At 40.5% G+C, this 21,963-nt stretch overlaps 1 protein-coding gene across 13 annotated transcripts in view; it reads right to left on the reverse strand.

The window, feature by feature from the left end:
- RAPGEF2 (Rap guanine nucleotide exchange factor 2) overlaps window positions 1-21,963 on the reverse strand; it is a 333,613-nt gene that overhangs the window by 142,642 nt on the left and 169,008 nt on the right. For 12 of the 13 annotated variants that reach the window (XM_059721919.1, XM_059721926.1, XM_059721915.1 and 9 more), the window contains exon 5: window positions 1,097-1,172. In XM_059721919.1, coding sequence (XP_059577902.1) covers window positions 1,097-1,172 — 76 coding nt within the window. Of the gene's footprint in view, window positions 1-1,096; window positions 1,173-8,999; window positions 9,172-21,963 lie in introns of those variants that run through there. The other variant, XM_059721924.1, reaches the window with a different exon arrangement.

A 21,963-nucleotide genomic window follows, 5' to 3' on the forward strand; every position in this document is an offset into this window, starting at 1 on the left:
CCTCTAGGGGGTGATGCTGTTCTGCTAGCAAAGCACGGCTGTTATTAAAAGTGAAAATACACTTGAAAAAAAAAACTTGACAAATTTACTGTCAGTGGTACAAATATCCTTAAATAACATACATAAGCCTTACATAGCTATAATAAACAGTTTTCAGCTGCTGATAATCAACTGTTAAAAGCGACAATCTGAGGTTAAAGCAGAAATATTTAATAATATAAATCCCTAACAATCATCACACTTCTACCTAAAGCTATTCTACTGATTATGCAGCCTCGCTGTCAATTTTTAAACAAGTCTTACCATTCATAAAAAGGTCTCAAATACCACTTGATCATTCTTTTTGTCAAATGATACTGCCAACTTTTGCACCTGTTTGCAAACTCCATATACTATGGCTAAGTGAGGATATTCAAAAAACCCAGGTCTCGATCAATTCAATCATCACAGGTTAGTCTAAGCTGTGTAGATTGAACCAATAAGTTAGTGAACAGACAATCACTTTTGATTCCGAAAATGCAGCCACATGCTTACAATGGCCCAGGTCAAAAGGTGGGGGTGCTAGAGCATGCCTTCCTGCTCAGCTGGAGCAGACAACTTGGGCCAAACACCAGCTGAGGGAGGGGTTTGTGGGGGGAGGTACAAAGCATCCTGGGATGTAGGGAGACTGCAAGTTAACTTGAATCTGGAGGGAATCTGGCACAGAAGTTCAGCAAACTGATTTAACCTAAATCAGTGAAGTCTGATATTACATACATCCAGGTTTACCTTGAACTGGTTTTGGCCATTTTGAAAGCAGCTTATGTGCACTAACTTCTGTTGTGTTACAGATTTGAACTGGCTTCCCATCACTTATACTGGTTTATGTGCAATTTCTGTCCTTAACCTACTTCTTAATTTAGACAAAAGAAAAAAAAAGAAAGCAAAGAAAAACAACAACCATCTCTCATGCACACTTAGTTCAGTATTACTTATACTGGATCTTAATAGAGATAATTTACAGGAATTCAATATAGTATTAAATACTGTTTACTGCAATACATTACAACTTGAGGAGGGGAAAAAGTTTAAATGAAGTTAATACAAATATTCTTACCACAATCATTTCAGATGGCTCTAAAACAATGCACTCACAGCCACGCCTCAAGCTCCCTGCAGAACGCTTGCCAAAACTGAGGAATAAAATTACTTAAATCAGAACAAATTCAAAGCTGTAGCACAATCCATGGAAGTATTTGTGCCCAACCCCAGATCTTTAAACACATAGGAAATATATAATCAGGACCTATAGTAAAGATGATCTCTTTTATTAGACCAACAAGATGTTTGCAAAAAAAATTCTTTAATTGCAAGCTTTTGGCAAAGCACCCTTCATCAGGCATTGGAGAAAAGATCGTAAAAGTTATCCTGGGTAGAAATCAAAGTTCATATTTTTCAAAGGACAAATATATGCACTTCTGCCCAGAGCAAAATATCCATGCATATGTTTGCCTGCAATTGACAATTCCTAGAATGCCAGTGCCAATATATTTTTGATTTACAGAATTTACAACTATATGCCAAATAGTTATATTAATACTTAGACAAATAACCAAGTCATTTCCAATTAAACTTTGTCTGTCTTGTTTAGTAAATTTACTGAACAAGGCAAGACAGACAAGAGACAGTTTCCCACAGGATAAAATGAGACACTACTGTAATTAAAAACAGAATCAGCATTTCCCAACTTAAATGGATATTAGCCTGCAGATTTAATTTTAAATTGTTATGCAATCATTACAAGAAGTATTGGTTCATAAAGTATTTTAAAAGACATTAATAAAGTTTGAAACACAACTGCAAGTGGTTGTGCTTTGTCCCCAAAGTAAGAATATATTTTGTTTTCATTACAGTGTAGTGTCGCGTAAAAAGATAAACACATCATTAGGAACAGCAAACAATAACATAAGCCCATAATCTTTGCCTCAGAGTGTCAGGATAGAAAACATCCGGCTGGAAATTGCCTTTACCTAGAGCAGGGGGTGCTACTTACAGTCCATGGGCAAATATATTTTATCAGGCCCACCAAACATGCCATTAGTAAGTTGCGCGTGGGAATGTGCCATCTACAAGCAGTATATCTAACTGCCAGCTCCAGCCCACTCTGGGCCAAGCTGTTATGTTCTGAAGACTTTAGACCACTGGTTCTCAACTTTTTTGTCTCAAAGTACCCAGCAACAGGCTCATGATCCCCCTCAGAAAAATGTCAGCACTTGTTTTCACTCTTTTTTTTTTGTAAACTTTTAAAAGAAATAGTAGAGCAAATCTGCTGTTACAAGGACATAAGAAATACCACAACAGGTCAAATGTTTTTAACACTACAGATTACTATTTGAATTCTCTTGTGAATCATGTTTGCACACCCGAACACTGCTAGCCCCGTGGCACCCTTCAAATAAACTCAATGCTTTAAACCAATATAAAGTCTCAGGCCTCTATAAACAGATGCAATTTAGAGCAGCCCTATGGCTGTTCTAATTTGTGCCTAGGGCAAAACTGTCCTCTGCCCTTTATCCTATCCTGCCCAACTCCAGGATTGTGGGAAGAGATATGAGCAGTTGAGGACATCTGCTCTTTAAGAACCTAAAATCTGCTGCTTTATTTACAAATAAAATACCTTGCTGGTGATACCCTACTTGCTTGAACTTAAATAAGTTGGCATGAACTTTTAAACTACAATGAGACCTGTAACAGACTTTTCACACTCTGCTAAGACCTCCAACATATGGTATCAAGTGTTAAAATCCACATGTATAGCAACTTCAAAGTGAACTATCCAAATTGATGAATGCCACACATTACTAAATAGCACAGGGATGAGCATATAAAGAAAGGCTTATACAAAAGTTACCAAAGAAAAAGAAAACAGACTTGCTTTTTTTGCAATGTAGTGCTCAAAAAAAAAAAATTAAGCTGAGATTTTTTTTTTTTATTTCTTAAGAAGCTTTTGTCCAACAAAAATGTCCATAAATACTTTCATTTGTCACTATAGCATAATACATTTAAGGAAGAAAAAATGGGAAGAAACACGTGGGGAAAGGAGGTCAACAATTTATTTACTATCTCAGTGTTAAGAAAACCAAGTGTGACACTGGTGATATAGTTGCAGTCCCATAGCTCAATCAGGAATCACTTTTATTTTTTTTTTTTTAAATAATGAAAAGTACACTTTTATGACAAGTAACAGCTCTCAACACGTTATCCCTTACCTTTGTAAAGAATCAAGTTAAATCTTGTTTGTCAATCAGTGGTATTTTGAGTGAATGTTTTACTATCCTCTTACTTCCCATATGATTGCTCATTTTAACTAATTTCACTTGCTACCCAAGAGCAATTTATGTACACTCGCATTTCAAAAGCTGAAAAAAGATAGTAGTTAAATACTGAAAAGAAATACTATCCATTCATCTTTACCATTAGCATTTATATTTAATGGTACATGAAATATTACAATAGAAGAGTTTCCAGAACACTGAGTCTTTTTAAAGATTCTACAAAAATATCTTAAAATCTTCCCAACAAGACGCACACATCTCCAGAGGCAAAAGCATGCATTCTTCTGTTGCTTAACACTAAGAAAATGCAGCCTGCCCTAACTCAGCAATGCATGTTTGAATTTTGTACAAATCATAACTACTTTCAGGGTATACAGGAAAATGAAACCATTACTTCATTTATTCTCTTTGAAAAATGACTTCAGGATACATATATTTAGGTTTTCAGCCATTGCCCACATCAACAGTCAGCAACTTGTTCAAGCGGTAGGCTGGGATGACCCAACTCAGGTCTGATGCAAGCCAGGGCTATGACCTACCGCCTCCGCTTAGCCCCACTGCTTGGCCACAGCAGATAAAGTTTCCCATTCCCCACCTCTTGCCAAAGGCCCTTAGCTCTACAGACCAGATTTGGGCTGCAGGCTGCTGACCCTGATCTATGTGAATAACCACAACGGGTGCATCCAGACAAGCATGCATGTGCAGTTTGCGATGCTTCAAACCGTATGCAACACATGTGCAACCGTTAGCTGCACTGCAAATTTGCAGAGAGGCACCAAAACTCAACACAGGGAGATCCTTGGTTAAAACAAAAAACCCTCTACAAAATAAAGCGGTGAAGCACATGCTCCAGGAGCATACTCTGGCAGACAGGGATGCTGGGTCCCCCAGGGAGATACTTTGGCTGCTAGTCAGAGCATCTCCCCTTCTCTAGGTGTTCCTCATATCCTCCAGCATGCCAGGAGACAGGAAAGTAGGGAAACAACCTTTTTCCCAAAGCAGGGCATTTTGCCCTGCACCAAACTCCATGCGCAGGGGTATGTGCAGCAGCAAAAAGTAGTGGCACAAATTTGTGCCACTGCTATTTTTGCTGCAGCTAATGCACAACCTGCATGCACACACACACACATATCTGGATGTGCCCAATAGGTGCATTAAAAAAACCAGCATAAAGGAAAAAGTATGTTCTTGATTAACAATTATGACAAGGCAGATGCAGCAGTAGGAAAACAACGAACTTGGCCCTCAAGCTGAAAAACAATAAACAAAATCAACGTATTTCCCCATCAATCTAAAACTAAGATTTGTTTTACCTAGGAGTTCACCAATATATCAGTTGGCTATCGAATTGGTACTGATAAAAGGAGAAATTATGTTATTATATATCGGCTTTTTTGGTCGTTGCAGCCAACGTTTACCAATAATTATGCCTTTTGGTGCATGGAAGGCTGTGATGTGTAAACCATGAGACAAGAATATAGTTGCTGTTGTGCACCATGCAATCTCGATCAGCTCTAAATACATCTCAAAGGAGTGCAATATGGAATTTTTTTTTTTAAGCATCTGAAAAGAACAACTGAACAGCTGATTGCAAAGTATGCGCTGAAATATTTCACAGGGAAACAACGCCAGTAAAAATTTCAGCACAACGAACTTAACAGCACCTCAAGACACATCATGCTATTGAAAACAATGGTTTCCTAAACATGGCTACAGAAAAGAAAGAAGCAGGGCAGGAAAAAAGGTGCACCAAAGCAACTAGCTAAGTATAAAGTTTACACTGCAAACCACCATTTTAAAAGTAAAAGTTTTAAAAATAATATGTGGTATTTTTTTGCTACAAAATGTTTCTAGAAGCAGGAACACAAAAAATCTATCATGTATGCATGTGCATTATAAATGCAAAACAAGAAGATTTATGTCAGTAATTTAAAATGCCTTGCACTACTACTAAATATTCGTTATCGAATGGGCACCAGCCAACATGGTTGGTTAATCATCAGCTATCAGTATCGGCCAGGAAAATATTTATCAGTGCCCCCCTAGTTTTATCTTGGTACGATCTAATTTAAGCTTAGAAGTTTATTCTTCTCACTAGGTTTCCTAACCTAAGTTTAAAATGGTGTTTCTGAATAGGACAGAATATGAATAACTGCCTTTCCACACCACCTTTTCCTTCTCGTCTCTTCTTTTCAGGTCAAGAACATTACGCTTTCCAATTCTGTACCTGGCTAGGCACAACCCTTGCTCTGACATATCAAGTTAAAAAAAAAAATAGAAATAAAATAATAGCAAACTCCCTTCTTTCTCTTACCATCTGTCTGAATTACCTGCTTGGATTTTACCTTGTGGCACAAGGTAACAGATAGTCAATATCTTTAGGCAAAAAGTACATATCAAGTCTCAGCACTGGTGATAAAAATCCCAAAGGAAATCGCCTATTAGACTTAAGAATCAACCATTATCATTTGTTTGTTAAAGTTGTATTGCTGCATTCAAAAATCATCATATGTAGCTAAACTATTAAATCATACAACATCCATATTGCTGAATTACTTATGTTCCTATGAGTAGAAAACTTATCTTAAGATACCTTTCACTTATTTTTCATCCAAAAACTCAAAATACCTCCAAGAAAATAAAGTGAAGCTTGAAGTTCTATAGGCAAAAAACAAATAAACATGCAAAAGTAAGGGGTTTTCAACCGTTTTCTTTCTGAGGAGCGGCCCAGGTCCCCAGCCCTGCCCAAATGGCCCCGGGTGCAGTGGGAAGCCCTGGGGGCCCACTCACATGACCAGCAGCAACATGCAGCCTCGCCCATCTGTCCACAGCACCATCTGCAAGATGGAGGCTGTAGGCCTACTCCTGCCCCTTCCTCAGGATTTGCCTCAGCCCTGGGGTGCCAAGACAACTCCTCCCCATGCCAGTCTAGGCAGAAATCCTGAAACCTGCTCATGGACCCCCAGTTGGGAACCACTGGTTTAAGTGTAAAATGTCCTAACAAATCAGTGGCACAGTAGGAATAGCACTCAAGCTTCCCAACATCTAATCCCCTTCTACCAATCTCCTTCATTATCAGGGACTGAGCCCATGGTAAATAGAAACGTTTCTAACCTGTACTGTTATGAAGATATCATTCCAAATATGAATAAAATAAATTATTCAGCCTTGTCCTTCGGCAGCTGCACAGAGATTGCTCTGTTGCTACTCAGCTTTACCACAATACAATATAATGAAAGCTAAGAAGTCTCAAGAGTTTTCCCTGCTGCTGCTCAGAAGACTATGGACAGCATAAAAATTGACAAATTGGATGTCAACTTTGCTCTGACAATTGGGCGGAGTTTTGAGCAGCAGTAGAAGCTGGCACAAGCAATCACCCCAAAACTATGGTTCTAAATGTAAAGGGAGAAAGAGAGGAGAATGATTCCCTACCCCGATGCATTTATGCTCCCTTCAGCAAACCACAATATTCTGCTTCAGGGAACACAAAGAAAATATTCTCCCCTGACTTTCTCTAAAAGATAGGGGGAGGAAGACTTCAGGTTATCCGACACCTATTAACCTGATGTCACACTTCATGTGGGGGATCCCTAGATGAAGGAATGGTGGAAAAAGGATATACTGCACACTGGAAATACTTGGAACCAAAAAAACAAAAACAAAAAAACCAAATTTGGCTAACAGAATGAGAGTTCTGAGACAGTTCTTTAAAAACCAACCCAACAGGCATGCAAGCAACGGAGGCAACTCACATGACACAAGAGCTCACTTAGCCGACTATAAAACACACAAGGCACAAAGCTTTATGTAAAATACCAAGAAAGAATTCCCACAAGAGACCCATAAATCAAGCCAAGGGTCTGACTGCCGGGTAATTCAGCAGGTTACTCTCCACCAGTGTTCATCATAAATTATCTGCATAAGTTTTAGAAAATTAAGGTTTCAGAAACGTTTACTACTTGGCTCAGCTAAATTAGGTATTCAACAAATTGGTCCACTCCCTCTTCCTCCCAACATAAAATAAGGCTACTGATAGTTGCCTCTTTCCAGGGAACTAGGCAGGGTGGCACCTTGGAGTAACTGGTTCAGAGAAAGAAGTTTTGGAAAGGAACAAGCTACTTCCTCAGATACTACCTCTCTCTAGCGAACTACAGCATTATACCACATTCTTTTTTTTTTTAGACATCGTTTTCAGTTCATGCTGTAGTAGATCTCGCATGATATATTCTTTGCATTTGGTTATATTATATAACTTGCATATGCAACAAGACAGAACATGGGTAGACAACACACTTAATTTCTCCAAATCCATGATAATATTTCTGTTCACAAAACTTTCAACCCAATAACAGTTAAGTCTAACTTTAAGCCACTGTCAATCTCCGTATATTAGGCTGCCACAGGCATAACTCAGACAGCCAAAGCAACTAATCTCCGTTATAGCAAACATATAGCAGTGTTACTCAGGATCTCTCAAAAAAATGCATGCTGCAACCACATCCCTGTCATGCTCTATGCTGCTGCTTAAGGCTTACAGGTACTTGGAAGATTGCCTGTCAGTGGTCTTCTTCAGTTCTTATGCCGGGGGTGATTCTCCTTTTAAAGATCCCTTAATACTGCTCAATTCCTTTTACCCACCATAAACAGGATGGACCAGGGATAAAAAAAATCACACCCTAGACATACTTTGTAAGTAACTTTTTCAAAAACCTAAAAAGACCCACATAGAAAAATGTAATTTTAATAGCAGGCACTCAAATTCTAGTGAAGTACAGATTCAGTATAGAGCTGTATAAAGTGAATGCTCTTGGAGGAAAAGAGAATCAGAGATATCAAATAAACATTTGCAATTGCTCTCTATACAAATATACTTTGACCACACCACTTCCAAGACTAATTTAAAAACATACTAAAGATCAGACAAAGTAAAATGACTAATTTACTACTTCAATATTCAAACCTGTTTATTACGTCTAAGGATACTCAATACTGGTGAAAGGTTTGCAAGCCTCAGTAAACTTATTACTGAAACAGATATGTCAAACTGCAGAGTTAGTTTTACAACTCCATATCCATCTTCAAGAATCCTAAAATTAAATTCATACCAACTATAGATAACAAAAAATGACAGTTTCCTCCTACACTTCTATACAGGAACACAATATATTTTTCCCTCTCAGTCATTACCCAAATGCATGGATTTTGAATAAACCACAATCATCTGCATCAGCAGTTACAGATAATCAAATAAAAGTTAACGAGATGCATACCAAGTGAAAGCTAGTTTCCGAACATATATATTTTTTCTAAAAACCTTCATGACATATATACAAACTTGAGTCAAAACTTCATAATGAATTTCATTTTACAGAAATTATAATTCAGAGCAAGTACATTAATTACTACTTGGTAATCTTTGACCCAAACAACAGAAAAGGAGGATTTTTTGACATGATTAATGTTCTTGGTATTTCTAGTCAGTAGAGGGTTTTTTTTGTTGGTGGTGGTGTATTTGGGGGTAGGGATGGGGGGGTTCCTTTTGGGGGTTTTTATTATTATTTTTACAGATCTGTGTTGCTTTTGACAAGTCCAAGCAACACCTTACAGATTTCACAATACATCTTTCATCATTAAAAGACCAGATACTGTACACAAAATACTTTAAAACAAATCAAGAATACTCACATTCAGACAGTCACGAACTTTCCGGCACCAAAGGTGATCTCTTCCACCTACTCATACTATCTACAAACTTCAAGACAATGGAGACCAAAGCCAGTTTCTTCAGATCTAATCTGTCCATTTATCCCAATTCCAAGACATGCTGGTACACACTCATGTTTCCCAAGGTGCTCAGGACAGACAATAGTAGCTGAGCACAGAAGCCTCTCCTATCTGTATTCAATACTGTTCCCTTGCCCTGGGCCTCTACATTCCTGTTTTCATGTCAGTCTAACTCCCTAATGGAATGTTACTTCTCAGCACTGGAATGTAAATGTACTCATCAAAAGCAACACAAATCTCAGGAAAAAAAATGGAAAAAAAACCCCCAAAAACCCCCAACCACCCACCGTCGACTAGAAATACCAATAAAATTAATCTAATAAGTAACTTTTTTATTCACCATGTACAATATTCTAAATAGACCATTTTTACTGTCATTACAATTACTGAAAGTTTGTTCCCTGCAAATCAGATTAGCTAAATTTATGGTTCTTATTCATAATGAAATCATAGTAAATTAAACACAAAAGTGTATGTGAATTACAAGTGAAATGGGACCAAAGGATGGAAGACTATTAGTGTTTCAGAAAGAACTATCATCTCAACAGAGCGACACTGTTTCTCTGAATATAAGGAAATGCAGGTCATTTAAAAAAAAATTTTTTTTAAATTAATAGTAGTATTTATGAGAAATGGAGCTAATTTAAAAAAGGCAGAGAAGTTTAATGAGCACACCAGTCTTCCATTAACTGACATTCATAAGTAATTCCATAATAAAATAATTTAATATGGGCAGTTAAAAAAAACAACTAAAGATATTTGAAGCTTGAAGTACAATATAAACTGCCTTTTATAAATGTTACTTTAAACTAAACTCCAATAATCTCATGCACATATTGTATTTTCAAAAATTAATCTGTACTTGGAAGTTAGTGCTGTGCGATGAAATCCTTGCAGAGTTATTGATTAAAACAGGCAATATCTCTCACACACGCACACACACAGGTTTGGAGAAGATACCTAGTTTTCAATACTGGGGATTAAAATAAATTTCTCCTGCTTTCATCTCCCTCTCCTACTCCTTTCATCTTTCTCCACTTCTCGATTTGGAAATATTCTGAAACTAGAGGTAGGTGTAAAAACCTTGTTTAGGTTTCCCTGGCTCTGTACGTTCCATGATACAAATAACCCCAAAACAACTGAAGTATATGAGCTGTTCTTGTTCACTACTTCACAGTAAGAAATGATAATCAATTATTTACAAACTAGTTTTCCTTTCCTAGTTACAAAGCTCTTTAGGGCTCGTTATATTACAGCACCAACCTGCTTCTGAGACTCTCACAGTACAGCAATAAGAACATTTACAAATGCTGTTTCCCATTTTCAGAAACTGAAGTTGTATAACCTGCTGTCTTCAAGTAGCAACTATGTTGTTTCTGCTACTACTGCCTACACAAAGCCCAGTCCTTGTACTATTTCCCATTTTCCCTGTGTTTTCCTTCTGAACTTGAGTTCATGTTTCTGTGCTGCACGCACAGGGGAGCCACATTCCTTCTGACGGTTAATTTCCTGCTTGAGTGACCCAGCCACATCTCCTGCCTGTTGATATATGTGGCACATGTGGCATGGGTACTACTTCCGCATACCAGCTTCATGACCTCAAACGCTGCCTGACAGCTGTTTTTTGTCAACTTCCATTAATTTATTTATTAACATCTGATGGTACAGAAGCCAATACAGCTAGCTGGAATACATGATCTTTCACAAATCCCCTAGTTATATCTTTGCTTGCAATAAACAATTAAAATTTACTCTTGCCATAACAACATTATCCAAATAGGTTCTCTATGGGTACATCCAGAAGTCTGCGGCCATACTGTAGCAAAACCCCCATTTTTTTTTTTTTTTTTGTATTTATTTTAAAATGCATTCCCTCACCTTCCCCAACCATTTCGGACCCTTTTTCTCTCTTTCCCCTATAAATAAGTATAAGTAAGCTAAGATGTAGGATAAGCTTTAAACGTTTTTATTTTGGTAGCAAGTTTTTGGTTTTGGATACCCACCGTTTTATATTATATTATTAGGTTTGTATTGATTTTTACTGTTGTATATTGTATTATTATCATTTTCGTATTGATTTTTATTGTTTCATATGGATAGTGTATGGTTTAGGCCTGTGTTTGTAAGTGAACCAAAGTCATGTCAAGTTTCCATTTTATATGTCAAGCCTCCATCTTCTGTCCTTTGCCTGGGCATCCCATGTTGCAACTGTATGAGTCACATACCCCTCCCGTGTAAATTGGATCCCCGATGAATGAGTGTGATTGGGAATGATTGAAATACAATGGAAGCAGGCCTCTACTAAATGGCTTGTAATGACTGGGCCATCACCTCACACTGATTCACACCCAGGAACCATGGACCTCACCCAGGAACAGAGACAAGACCAGCATTTGAAAGACAAAGGACCCTGCAAAATCAGCAACTCTCACCATTACAGACACCCGAAACTGCACATCCTTGCATGGAGCACACATGCTCAGTACACCAGGGGCTGACCCTTTCCTGGGTATGCCTCCTGTCACTAGGGTCACACAAGGTCTGCCACTATAAAAAGGGGCAGTGAAGACAGACCCAGCAGGAACTCCATTTCCAACTGGACCAGCACCATGCCACACCACCTATCCCCACCCACAGGCCCTGCTGGCGACCCCCCTCTGGACAAGGACCCCTTCCAGCCTGGATAGGTAGATATTACCTGTACACCTCCTCCTACAACAATGGACTCTCTCTCCTCTCCTGGACTTCAGTGGACTTCAGCCCCTGCACAAAGCCTCTTTAACCCCTGCTGCCTGTGGGTGTGGGTGGGTTAAGGGAACCAATTTGGCATTGTGTCACCATCTCCCCTGTTCAATAAAACCACTGTCATTTGCAACCCCAAGTTGGGTCATGTTTTACTGAATCCCAGTCCCTTCCCTATCTTAAATTCCAGCCTCATTTTCCCTCTCTCTCTCTCAATTCCAGCCCCCAGCCCTCTCCACTAGTTTCCCAATCTCCTCTCAATTCCTACTGCCTTTTCCCTGTGACTTTCTGCTGCCTTTCTCTGCGTTCCTGCTGCCCCTGCTGCCTTTCAGTCTCTCCTGCTGCTTTTTCTGTGATTTTCTGCTGTCTGTCTCTCTGTTTTCAGGCTCCCCCCCTGCTGCTTCCCAGCTCCTGCGGTTTTCTCCAGCAGCTGGAGACTTTCTCCAGCTCCCAGCACCTACTGCCCCACTCTGCACCTTCTCTAGCTGCCCCGGAGCCATCCTCTGGCTCCCCCACATCCAGAGCCCCTTTTTAACACCCACACTTTCCCTTAGTCCCACTTTCCCTCTCCAGCACCTACCTTTTCAGCTCCCTCGTAGCTCTGGCTCCAGTCCCAGACCCTATGCCAGCATGCTTCCCTGTTCTGCAGCCTTTGGGCATCGTCTTTTAATCAATTAAGATCAATTACCCTAAAGTTACCCCCAGCCTCAGTTCTTTAGCCCAGGCCCTTGCAGTCTCCTGGCTCTAATCCTGGTCCTGGTAACTTTAACTCCCTACACTTCTACTTTCTTACCTTAACCATTCCCCAGGTATCCCAAGTACACCAAGCACATGCATACATATACATCACAACACCCAACTTAGGAACTCACCTGTGTGTATGTGTAGGTGAGTAGTGTGTGAATTAGTGAATATACATTATATTATTCACATATAATTGTGTGTGTGTGGTATATGAATTCATAATCCACGTATCTGTACTGGATGTGCAGGTGCTGATAACTGGTAACTGATTCTGTCTAAATATGGTGTGTGTAGCGTGTATGGGCTTAAACTGGTGATAAGTTTGCATGAACCTAGACTGGTTATTTTGTATGTGTGTGTATCCGAGTTGCTATTGTGAGTGTGTGCGTGTATATATATATATACACACACACACACACACGGCATTGTGTGTATGATATACAATTTAGTGATCCGTGTCTAACTTTTGGGGTATATAGTATATGTGCTTGAATTGGTGATAGTTATGCATGTTCCTAGGCTGGTTTGGATGTGTATGTGCCTAAGCTGGTAGTGTGTGTGTGTGTGAGTGTGCACCTAATTGATTTGTGTATGTTTTGTGTATGTTCAATTGTGTCACACCCTCCTGTCTAACAGCACAATATTGAGATCCTGAGAGTTGGCCTGACCCCCCAGGGCAACAATAGAGTATGTGGTGCTGCAAATACATCTGCAGCACCACATACTGTATAGTTGAGTGTTCTCCATACTACAAGAACATGCTGCCCGTGCGTGCACTGCTGCTGCGTTTTTTTCCCCCACGGATTTTTTTGCCCCCTGGATATCCAGGGGGCAAAAAAAACCCATGGAAAGAAAAAGTGGTGGCAGTGTTTGCTGCTGAAAGGCAGAACCAGGCTGCCCGGAACTGTGCTGAGGCTACCAGCCAGGCTCTGCCCAGCAGGATCACCGCAACTACAGCCCCAGGAGGCACCCAGGACCCCAGGTAAGACTGCCAGGGCCAGCATAGTGCTGGCCCCAGCCTCCTCTACCACCCCTGGGTTAACTTGCCATGTGCCAAAGCGCGGATGGCATGAGCATTCCCCAGGGACAAGTAGCTGCGGTGCAAGGTGCGTCATTGCTACTTGTCCCCAGGCAACCAAACGTCCGCACTCATCTGGACACAGGCTACATGCTTACAATCTTTAACAGACAAGTGATTTAAATACCAGATCAGACCAATGATCCTTCTAATCTTTTGGTTTTTTCCACTAACTGCAGCCAGAACTTCAACAGAATGAGCTATAGAACCCTATAATAAATTATTTGAAATAACTAGGTTGGGAAATTTCTTCCTAATCCAGGTTCATTAGGATTTGTCCTAGAGTTCGCATTACTTCACAAAACAGAAAGAATATAGTTGCCTTAGTCTGGCACTCAGCACACACCAATAAGCTTTTGGATATTCTCTCTGCTAACTGGCATTCACCTGGCTCCTGCCAAGGGTAACTATTATCCTGCCATTTTAGAGGCAATGTACAGAGCAAGTGTGGCAGGAATGCTTACCTGCCATACTCCCTGACAAAGAATTGTATAATTCATTCCTTGAAATACATCAGTTTCTCTTTTAAAACTTTTCTATCTAATGAAACTGAATGCTCCTATTATCTTAATAAATGTTTAACTTTGTTTTTAATCTTCTATGGGATTTCATGGAAGACAAAAGCTAGTAAATTCTGAAAAGTTAATTTACAGTTTTTTCCAGTGTCAGTCTTGCATGTTGCCTTTCATTTTCTTTCACTGAAAATCTTTGGATTTAATTTAAAATACAAGCAGAACTAGAACACCATAAAAACACTTCAAAAAAATGGCAGATAAAACTACTGTAATATTGGTGTCCTGTTATTGCAAATCTACTGCAGATGGTCAGATGTCTATGGTCTTCAGACCAGCAGGTGATCCTAAATACCATTTAAACTGCAGTGTCTCACAGGGTGCCTCTTCATGCCCCTTTCATATTCTAATCATAGATTTGCTTTTGTTCTTAAATCAGTCTTCAGTGAATTTTTCAGATCCATGTCATTTATCTGTATAAAACATCTGGAAAGTAGTAGTTATGGCAACAAAATTTCCAACTTGTTGTAATAACTCAACACAGCAGTCTCTAGAGTACTAGATGCTAGAAACCAGCTACATCATCAGAATATAGCTCAGAGGGGAAAAAAGACCTTAAACTCAATATAAACCATTCACACTTTATAAAAAGGGATTTTTATACTGTTGCAAAGTTGAAAATATTTCTATAAAAATTATTCAGCTAGCATTTTTCTGCATGCCCTTTATAATTTTGTTTTGATAATTAGCAATTCAAAGAGCCCAGATTTTGCTTGGTCTTAAAGAGGAGACATGCTTATTTCATGGTGTTGATGCTGCCATAGAACTAATTATGATGTCATAAAATAATGAACTTACCAAAGGATGAGCAGATGTGGAAAAAATACTACCCAAGAGACCAGAACTCATCTAAATGGCATTCATAACCTTCGTAATTAACATGCATTAAATTCACTTAAGATTCATATATTTTTTTCCACTGGGATATACAGCATTTTAAAGTTTTCACCTGTATAAAAGTTCTTTATTCAAATTCAGCCATTTTAAAAATGAACTGCATACAGCAGAAAAAGTAATTAAGAAAAAATAATCAACCAAAATGGTCAAAGCATTCTTAATCCTATTCATTTTCTGTTTAGAAAAGATCTCAGCTGAGCTTTTGCTAGTAAAATATTAGCACATAACATATATACTGCAATACTCTCCTTCCATTGAGCACTCATTACAGACAGTTGTACTTTACCTACACTGGGGATCTAACATGAGAACTAACTACTAATACAGGGGTGCTCAACCTCTGGCCCATGAAGCCATAACATCCGGCCCATGGGGACCCAAACAGGTCAGAAAACTTGGTAGTGGCAAGCAGTGGACGCTGATCCCAAGCAGCGGGATTAGGGCAGGGTCCACCTTCAGCGCGTCCAGATTGGGCTAGGTCATTCCCTCTACCCCAACGTCCAGATCAAGGCTGAAATGCCTTGCCCTGACCCACTACACACACATACAGGTCAGGGCTGGGCAGCTTCCCTCTCTGCCCTATGTGTGTCCAGATCAGGGCCGCTAAGTGCATCCAGACTGGGGCTGCCCTGCCTCCATTCTACAGATCTGGATCAGGATCAGGACTAGGCTGCTCCCCCGACATCTAGATGAGAGCAGCTCTGCCCCTTCAAACCCCTCCCTACACATCCATATTGGGGCCACTCCACTCTGCCCTGCCCCAGGCAGACAGATCAGGGTTGGGCTGTGCAACCCCCAACAGCTAAACGCGGGCCCATTAGCCAGATCCAGTCCACAGAGGGACCTGGTACTGCCCATCCGGCCCTCATGGGAAATAAGGTTGGGCACCACTGCTATAATACATTTGGTGCTCAGCCCTACAAAATATAAAACAAACTATAAACCAGACAAATTGCTAAAAAGAACACTCTGCACTAATCTAATCTGTTAGTCTCCTTTACTCAAACAATACATGCAGAGCCAAACTGTACTTTCTTTCCACATCCCAATGACTTTACATTCAGGAAAGAGCTTACAGTTTTTCAGGTCTCTACTACATCTGGTTATGAATACGCTTAAATAAGCTCAAAGGGACATTGAAATAACTACCTTGTATTAAACTGAAATTCAGAATAGGTGGATGTCCAAGATGTAAACATCTGTAGCAAGTGTAAATTGGCTTCCATTTTGAACAAAGTGCACACACACACACATCGCAGATACAAAGTCACCAAGTAGTAGTGAGTACCTTGCGCTAACCAGGGTTGCCAACCCAAGAAAAAAAAATGGTATTTTTACTAAACAATCTGCAAACTTTTTTACTGATACCCAAACTCTTTTTACTGACATACGTTTTACTTAATGTAAACGTAATCTTTCTGCCAGGCACTGAATGGCAGTAACAAGGGCCAGATTCAAATTCAGGGGTTTAATGCCAAATTTAACAGTCTTATTTGACTGCAGCAATGGTTTTACACTGTGCTGCCTGCTATTCCACAGGTCCCCTACCCATCCCCACACTATGCTGGCCCTTCCCCACCCCCCCTCCTTCCCCAGCAGCCTTGCATCATATTGCCCAGGGCTGCACAGCCCTGCCTACCTTTGAAGCAGAGCAATTACATGCAGGTGATGGGATGCAACAGCAGCACATACCTGGAGAGAGAGAGGTGTAAGGGGCTACAGATACTCCCATAAGCTACAAAACCCTGACAGAGAGCTCCCTGAAATGTGCAGCATTCCCATTCAGACAAAAAGGACCATGGATCAGCACCATCTGTCTATTAATACTTGCATCCAGCCTCAATCCAACAATGGATGTTCAATCAAGCTCACATTTTCTATGGGGTTTTTTTGTTGGTTTTGTTTTAAATAAACAGCTCAATGGATTTACAGAAAAGCATTTTTTTAGCCCCCCTCACCCTTTCTTTTCTTAAAGACTGTCTATAAATTTATCGACAGTTGGCAACCCTGGCCCTGCTATTAGAACAGTGTCAGAGCACTCATTCGTTCCCTGATTTTGTCACTTTTCTCACTTTATGTATAGATTTCCCCTCTACATTTTTTCCAGTTTTCTCCTCTCCCAAAGGACAAAGTCTACATGCTATTTTTACATACAGTTCATTTTGCTGTTCCTTTTAGGCAAGTACTGACTTGGTAGCTTGTCAGTTCATTCTGTTTCTATCAGGAGCTCTAAGAGAGAACTACACATAGCATAAACACAAGTTACAATCACCCCTCAGCAAAGACCAGGAATCTTTCAATGCTGGATGTTGCAAGTACTCTTTAATGCCAGCCCTGTATTAAAATCCAGAGTCCTACATTTAACAGCAAACTACACTTCAGCTAGTTCATCTGGTAATTCATGATCTAGCTACACTCCCCTGTTGCTCTTTCTTGTGTAAAATGGAAAAGTTTCCTTTAGCAATTTATTATAAATGAAGTAGCATCCAAAACTAGCAATAACGCTGAGTATAGAATAGTTTGTGCCAAAGTATAATGAGTTTTACTTCCTAATTGTTAAACTATATATTAAACACTAAAGTAACTTTCATTCTCTTATGACGTTGGAATACTGCATCACATTAGCAAGTGGCATTTTTTAATGCCCATCCAAGGTAACTGCAAGCTTATCTTTTGGACACACAAATTGAGTCTGAAGTAATTAACAACATTGTTTTTTCCTTAACCATGAGGGAATTTTCTTTTAGCTTCTGGTTTTGTTCACCTTATTCCTACACTATTACCCCATTCATATCTCAGCATAAATGTAGCTTATACTTGTTCTGTAAAATGCTTACTGTACTTGTAGGTGCTATGAAAATTACAGAGTAAATTCATTTGTCATCATGTGAATCACAATCTGAGTAGCATTTAAGCCAACCAGCATTACTTAACTATTTTATAGTAAGCAATTATCTTGTTCCAATATTCCACACTGCAGCTTCCAACTTGAATTTGAATTTTCATTATTAGCAGCAAAATTGCAAAAATTTACTTTTTTATTTTAGATTGTGAACAGGAATGATTAGGGCTGCATGAAGCTTTGGTCGCTGATTCGATTCGGTGGAGATTCAGCCCAATTTGGTGGCCGAATCACCGAATCCAGATCAAATCAAGATGGAGCACTTCAGTGGGACGCTCCATCTGCCCCACCATCACAGCATTCATGAGCCACACCTGGTACTTTGAGGTACATAGAAAAGACATTTAAAGCTGTGTCGATGGCCAAATCCCTGACTCTTCAAATCAGTATCAAGCCTTCAGATTCATATTTGGCTGAATTGAAATCGGGACAGTGATCCGAATCAATAAATCAAATCACTGTCCCCAATTCAGGCTGAATCCAAATCAAATACGGCCTATTTCGCACATTCCTAATTACTATCACTGACAAGTACAACGTAAGAAAAAGATACAACTGATCATTTCCTAAATGCAGGAACTGCAGTATAGATTGACTGCTTAGCTTGCCCATGTTCATACTTTGAACAAACAGTAAAACCAGGACCAGAACTGAAGGCTCCTGATATAGTCCCATGCCATATCTGCCAGTCTATGCTTCTTCACTATAGCAGAGATTCTGTGTATTCTTTCCCAATATTTTTCCAGTGTACCTGAATCTTGATTTGCAGCAGGTGATCCAGAGTGTTTTGTCTCAAGTGAAGCACTGAGTCTTTAAACAGAAACCACATATACAGCACACTTGCACATGACTAAACTTCACGAGTGACCAAATGGAATTCACAAACTGAAGTCTACAGAACTGATAAAACGAGTGATGGCTCTTCCCAGAGACCAAGCGTGTGTGAAATGCCACTATGTTTTAATTTCCTATCCCTAAAACCCCCTACTATCTTACAGTCTTAGCCTGAAGTATTCAGTTGGTCTTGGCAGATACTAAGCCCAACAGACAACTTTTGCACTGCCCTCTTCATCATGCCCCCAGTTCCTTATTAAGATCATGGAAGAAATTCCTCTATGCAATTAACCTATAGTATTTAACTGCATCTGTTACTTAAAAGCTGCTTTACCAGAACCATTTGTTTTTAAAATGCCACGACACTGAGAACATCTTCCGGGCAATAGCTCCTCAGATGGCAAGGCGGTGGCACACATGGCAGTAGTGCTGCACAAAGGCCACTGTGCAGCCACAGCCCACTGGCAGCTGGCCCAGAGGTGCAGATGCGTCTGCTGTTGCCATGCAGCCCCATCTGGATCTGGCAGGTGCACAGCCTTGGGGCTGCATGCTGTCGCAGGTAGCAGCAACTCATAGCCAGGCAGCAGCCCCCACTGCCAGACTGCTGCAGTGGGTATAGGGTACAGGAAACTCTCTGGGCTGCTTCAGCAGTCCAACTGGCACAAGGTGTAGTGTCCCCAGATACTAACTGCCCAGGACCCAGAAACTCCTGAGAGCAAATAGCCCTGAGCTGCTTGCCAGGGTAGCTTTTTATACTACTGGGGCCAGCACAGGTATGGGTGGGGCCTGCAGGGGAGATCATGCTCATGGGCAATCAGCATGGGACCAACCTGATTGCCTTTTATGACCAAGTAACTAAATCCTTGGATGATGGTGTTGCCGTGGACATAGTCTTTCTAGACTTTAAGAAGGCCTTTGACACTGTCTCTCACCCCATCCTCATCAATAAATTAAGTGACTGCGGCATTGATGCCTACACAGTTGGATGGGTAAATAATTGGCTGATGGGGTGCAACCAAAGAGTAGTGGTGGATGGGTTGTACTCAACCTGGCGAGATGTGAGCAGTGGGGTACCCCAGGGCTCGGTCCTTGGGCCCACACTGTTTAACATCTTCATCAGCAACTTGGACGAGGGGGTGGAAAACACACTGTCCAAGTTTGCTGATGACACTAAGATGTGAGGCGAGGTGGACACACTTGAAGGGAGAGAGAGGCTGCAACTAGATTTAGACAGACTACAAAAGTGGGCAGACGAGAATAGGATGGGGTTCAACGAAGACAAATGCAGGGTGCTGCACCTTGGGAGAAGGAATCCACAGCATACATACAGGCTGGGGAGTTCCCCTCCTGAAAGCACATAGGTGGAAAGGGATCTTGGAGTCATTATTGATTCCAAGATAAACATGAGTTGCCAATGCCAGACTGCAGCCAGCAAGGCCAGCCATACCTTGTCATGCATCCAAAGGTGCATCTCAAGCCGGTCCAGAGAGGTGATACTCCCCCTCTATGCGACTTTGGTCAGGCCGCAGTTGGAGTACTGTGTCCAGTACTGGGCGCCACACTTCAAAAGGGATGTGGCCAGCCTGGAGAGGGTTCAGAGGACAGCCACCCGCTTGGTGAGAGGGCAGCAGAACAGGCCCTACAAGGAGAGACTGAAGGACCTGAACCTGTTCAGCTGCAGCAAGAGGATGCTGAGGGGGAACCGGTGACTGCCTACAAACTCAACAGGGGAGATCAACAGCAGATAGGTAGAGCCCTTTTCTCCCCAGCACCACCTGAGTTGACGAGGAACAATGGTCATAAGCTGATGGAGAATAGGTTTCAGTTTGAGATCAGAAGGCAATATTTTACAGTTAGGGTGGCCAAAATCTGGAACCAACTTCCCAGGGAAGTGGTCCTCGCCCATACCTTGGGCAAATTCAAGAGGAGGTTGGTCTTGTGAACCCAGCATTCATTCCTGCCTGTGGCAGGGAGTCAGGCTAGATGACCTGTTCAGGTCCCTCCTGACCCTAGCTACTATGAAACTATAAAAGGCGCTGGCCCCAGCCTCTAGCTCCCCATGGCTGCAGATCTGGGAGGAGCTGGATACCGTTATTTTGCCCCAAGGTGACACAACTTGCCCCATATCAAAGTGCATGTCCAAGGCCCAATCTTATGGGGTTCCCAGAAGATCCCATTAAGCATCTCTGTGAAACTTAGTTTCAGTTCTCAAACTGTGGATTTGTGTCTCGGTAGGAAGACAAGGTTCGTTGGGTACATGCGATATCTTTTATTAGACCAACTAAATAGTTGGAAAAAGTTGTTCTTTGCAAGCTTTCAGGCACAAACACCCCTCTTCAAGCATAGGAAGAGTTTAACATCCTTGTTAACAGCAGTATATGGAGATAAGAGTTAAACAGACCTGATTACCCACCCATCAGCCCTATTATATCTCTGTAAGTTTGTGTACAAGCAGTCAAAATTGCAAAATTTCAAGAAGTTAAATAAATAAAGGATATCAAACAACAAGAATGCACTTTCTGGTAGAAAACAATTAAATTGAGGCTTCCTAACCAGTGATTTAAATCATGATTTAAATCAAATCCACCCTGATTACCTTCTCCTGGCATTTAACTAAACAGATAACTACTTTTACAAAGAAGGTTAATAGTGTGCCCGTTTATCAAGTGTCAAAACAAAAGGTCAAAAAGGCAGTCCATAAAAATCACAAAAAATGTAGCTTCTAGCCCCCATAAGTCACAATTAATCTTCTGAAGCTCACAACTCATTAATTAGGACTAAAAATTCCATCCACTGCATCTTAAGTAAAGATGTTTATTTTGGAGGGTGAAGAAATATATAAACTATCACTTTGTGCCTAAATGTGTAAAACAATAAGGATTCTATTTAATTTCATCATCTCATGTGCTTCAACAACAGCATATTTAATGTAACAAGTAACAATTAAAGAATACCAAGCCTCAAGAGATGGACAATCTTTGCAGTGAAACGGTTATCACTACCCAGCAAGACCTATTAACTGGAAAACATGGCATATTTTGAAATGCTGTACAAAAACAGGTTTCAATGAAGCAAACAATAGCACCCAGGTGCCTG

The sequence above is a fragment of the Alligator mississippiensis genome, chromosome 2, assembly GCF_030867095.1.
Source record: "Alligator mississippiensis isolate rAllMis1 chromosome 2, rAllMis1, whole genome shotgun sequence".
Taxonomy (NCBI): Eukaryota; Metazoa; Chordata; order Crocodylia; family Alligatoridae; genus Alligator; species Alligator mississippiensis.